Source organism: Mus pahari, chromosome 9, assembly GCF_900095145.1.
Source record: "Mus pahari chromosome 9, PAHARI_EIJ_v1.1, whole genome shotgun sequence".
Taxonomy (NCBI): Eukaryota; Metazoa; Chordata; class Mammalia; order Rodentia; family Muridae; genus Mus; species Mus pahari.
In genome coordinates this window covers 85,382,748-85,386,311 of record NC_034598.1, presented here as the reverse complement: position 1 = coordinate 85,386,311, position 3,564 = coordinate 85,382,748, and the positions used below count along the sequence as shown (strand labels likewise).

General features: G+C 40.9%; 1 protein-coding gene across 3 annotated transcripts in view; it reads right to left on the bottom strand.

Annotated features, from left to right (window-relative positions):
• Nr1h4 (nuclear receptor subfamily 1 group H member 4) overlaps positions 1-3,564 on the bottom strand; it is a 79,376-nt gene that overhangs the window by 62,776 nt on the left and 13,036 nt on the right. For 2 of the 3 annotated variants that reach the window (XM_021204674.2, XM_021204675.2), the window contains exon 2: positions 158-292. In XM_021204674.2, coding sequence (XP_021060333.1) covers positions 158-224 — 67 coding nt within the window. In that variant the 5' untranslated portion in view covers positions 225-292. Of the gene's footprint in view, positions 1-157; positions 293-2,584; positions 2,696-3,564 lie in introns of all 3 variants that reach the window. The other variant, XM_029542132.1, reaches the window with a different exon arrangement.

The window sequence follows — 3,564 nt, the reverse complement described above, 5'->3', positions numbered from 1 at the left end:
ACTGGGTTCAATGAATCCAAAGTACAGCCTGGCTGAAGAGTTCACATTTATTGAGCACTTGAAGGAAGCAAGAACATTTTCTCAAATTCACCGCTGAGGCTTTCTTCTGACACGGCAAGCTTGTCAGACTCCTATTTAAGTCAATTTGACAACTTACCAAATAAGCTTTCAGGAAAAGGAAACTCGTCCGTAGCCTGTAAATGGGAGTGCCCAATCAGATTCATTTTGGATACCACTCAAACTTTTCAACTTGAGAATGTGTTTCTGGGTTGGTGGTCTTCAAATAAGAACCCTGGAAGGCAAAGACACAGACACGCTCATGGTTGCAATACGGGGTCAGGCGTTACTCAAGAGAAACAGAGAGAAAGCAGTCGAACACACAGATGTCCGAATGCCTCCTCTGTAGAGATTTTTCTATAGCCTTTCTGTATGCATTTTCTCAATATTATGACTATATTTCACTTGAACTTAAAAATATTCAAGTTATATGCCTTCAGAAGAGATTTTTTTTTAGTTTAATATTCCATATGTTTTTCATTTAAATTCCAGTATTTGGGGATTTAGGCAAGATGTGATAATATTTGGGGTTTGTTCTTACTTCTTTTATATATAGAAAGAAAAACAAAAACATATATAAAAGTTTTAATTTTAAAAGGGGTCATCTTTGATTTATTTTCTTAACTTTATTTAAAAGTAGAACAGGGCTATGTAAACACATGATAGTAGTTTCATGGTACTTCTTATTATAATCTCCTTGGTTATTTATGAATTATGTCAACAGGTCAAAATTCAGGACAGACTTGATTTCTTGCTGCAGGGGAAATGTTTAGGAACTCTTACTCATTCTAGTGTCTACATTAGTTCTACGTTAGACTAGGGTAAGACCAAAACGCAAAGGATGTAGGATAAATAGAGAGCTAATAGAGGCTGGAGAGATGTCTCAGCCTTAAAAGCACATACTGCTCTAGCAGAGGATGGGGGTTCACTTTCTCACACCCACACGGAGAATTATAATTATATGTTTCAGAGATATGACACCTTCTTTTCTGCACTTCGGGGGCTCCAGGTATGCAAATGTGCCCAGACATATATGTACAAAATGTTCTCACACATAAAGTATATATATATATATATATATATATATATATATATATATATATCTTTAAAAAAGAGAAATAACGATGAATCTTACCCAAATGTCTGAAGCTTCATTCTGAAGGAATTTCTAGAGTTTATTTAAGAGAAGCAGTGTTCCACACTGAACTGTTTCTGCAGGTCAGCTTGCCTGCCTGCTGCCTGCCTGCCTGCCTTTCTTCCTCCCTCCCTCCCTCCTTCCCTCCTTTCTTTCTTTCCTTCTTTCCTTCTTTCCTCCCTCCATTCCTTCCTCTCTTTCTTCCTCCCTCCCTCCCTTTATTCCTTCTTTCCTTCTTTCTTCCCTCCCTCCCTTCTTTCTTTCCTTCCTCCCTCCCTCCCTCCCTTCCTTCTTTCCTTGCTTCCATTTCTTACCTCCCTAGAGAGGGGACAGTGAAAAGTGAGTCCTCAATGCTTTCCCCCTAGGCTAAGAATGATTTTCCAACCTTTTTTTATCTTGTCTCCACTGAGAAATTATTTTCTAAGTGTTTATATGTTCTGCCCTGGAAGAGAATATTAGAGTTTTGTTGGACAAATATTTATCTCCTTAGAATTTCCCCACCAGGACTTTCCCAGCTCAAGCTGGAGAGAGCTTCTGATCTGTCTGGCAAGGTGGCCCACAGGAACCGCTTTGCTTCACCCGTTCATTTGTTAACCCTTTCAAGAAACATTTATTAAGAGCTCATTCCCATGTAAATCCTGAGCTGGATCTTCTGAGATAAAGTGATGAAGACCAAATAGCATCCATGCTCCATGATGTCAAGCTTAATGACAAACAGATATCTGTAAAGTGACCACACAACTCGGTTGATTACATGTAGTATTGAATGTGGTTTATAAAGGTCCAAAACAATGTGCTCTGATGCACACGGTGTCAGAAGATACTGAGACTGGTGAGGAAGGACATGGGCTTTTTTCTATTTATTTGTTTGATTGATTGGTTGGCTGAGCTGTCAATGGTTTCACTATGCGTGCCAAGCTACCTGGCCTTGAACTCACTCTGGAACACAGGCTAGCCTTGAACACATAGCCTCCTGACCACTGAGATTACAGGTATTCACCCCCATACCTGGCAGACGATAAAGTTTTGAGAGACGGAAAATTCTGTGGCTTACCTGAACAGACACCAACAGCATCATCAACAACATCCAGACAAACCTGATCCAAATGATAAACCTAGCATATAGCTTTCCTAAACTCTAGACAAACTCTATCATTGAGTTTACCATTTAGAGAGATAAGTGACTTTTGGAAGACACCGAGAGCCATAACCATCATCCCCGAGGGAAGCCTAAGTCACAGGGGAAAGGTGTCACGGCCACACAGCTGCATCCAGCCTGGGAGGTTTTTCTGAGCATGAGGTAAGAAAGGAAGGCCTGGCTGCAATAAAAAGCTCTGAAAGTCAAGACAGATGATTCATCAGAATCCAGCAAGAAGAGAAAGCCAATCTCACCTCCATCATTGGGTGGGAGAAGTGCCCAGCCACAGGCTTACGTGCTTGAATAATCCTTCTTCAGTTGGGGGACTGGTCAGGGGAGTTTTAGAACCATTAGGAGACTGAGCTCTGTTGGAGGAAATACATCACTGGGGGTGGACTTTCAGGGTTTATAACTTTGCCCACTTCTAATTCACCCTCTCTGCTTTCTCCTTGTGGTTAATAGTGTAATCTCTCCTGCACTGCCCCCTGATGCCATGCCTCCCCTGCGGTTAAGGACTCTCCTTCCTGGAACTTTAAGTTAAAATAAACTTTTTTTTTTCCATGACTTGTTTTTAGCAATGGTGTTTTTTGACAGCATCAGAAAAGTAAGTATCACAACTCTTATCCTCAAATCACTGCCACAGATCAGAGTGGACCTTTGAACCCCTGAGGGCCCAGGAGCTCTGTGGGGCAGTTGTGAAATAGAAGCAACACTGTAGCCCATGCAGAATGTCCAGCAGTGCAATCATGACTTCTGAGTGAGTGATATTCTGCCTGAGGGACAAAACCAAAAAAACAAACAAACAAACAAACAAAAAACCCCAAAAGACCCAAAAAACAAAACCAGTAGAAGAAGAAGACAGAGCAGACTCTATTATGCATATGAAGAGACATAGGTCCTTCTGAAAGTCTTGGGGACTATGACTGGGAAGACAAGCTTTGATAAGGATCTGGAGGCCCAGAGGAATAAGCTGGGAAATGCTGAAGCCAATAAGGAAATCTCATACATACTTGCAAGCCAGTTTAGAACTAGAGATATTCAAGCTTAACTGTTAAGTCTCCATTGTATAAATGCATACATGGAAAAAAAACACACATGGAAGCCATGTACCCAAAATGTATGTGTGTCTCTGTGTACACACACACACACACACACACACACACACACACACACACACACACACAGTCTATAACAAAATGGGTAAGCACTTTACTGATTAAGCCATCTCTAAATC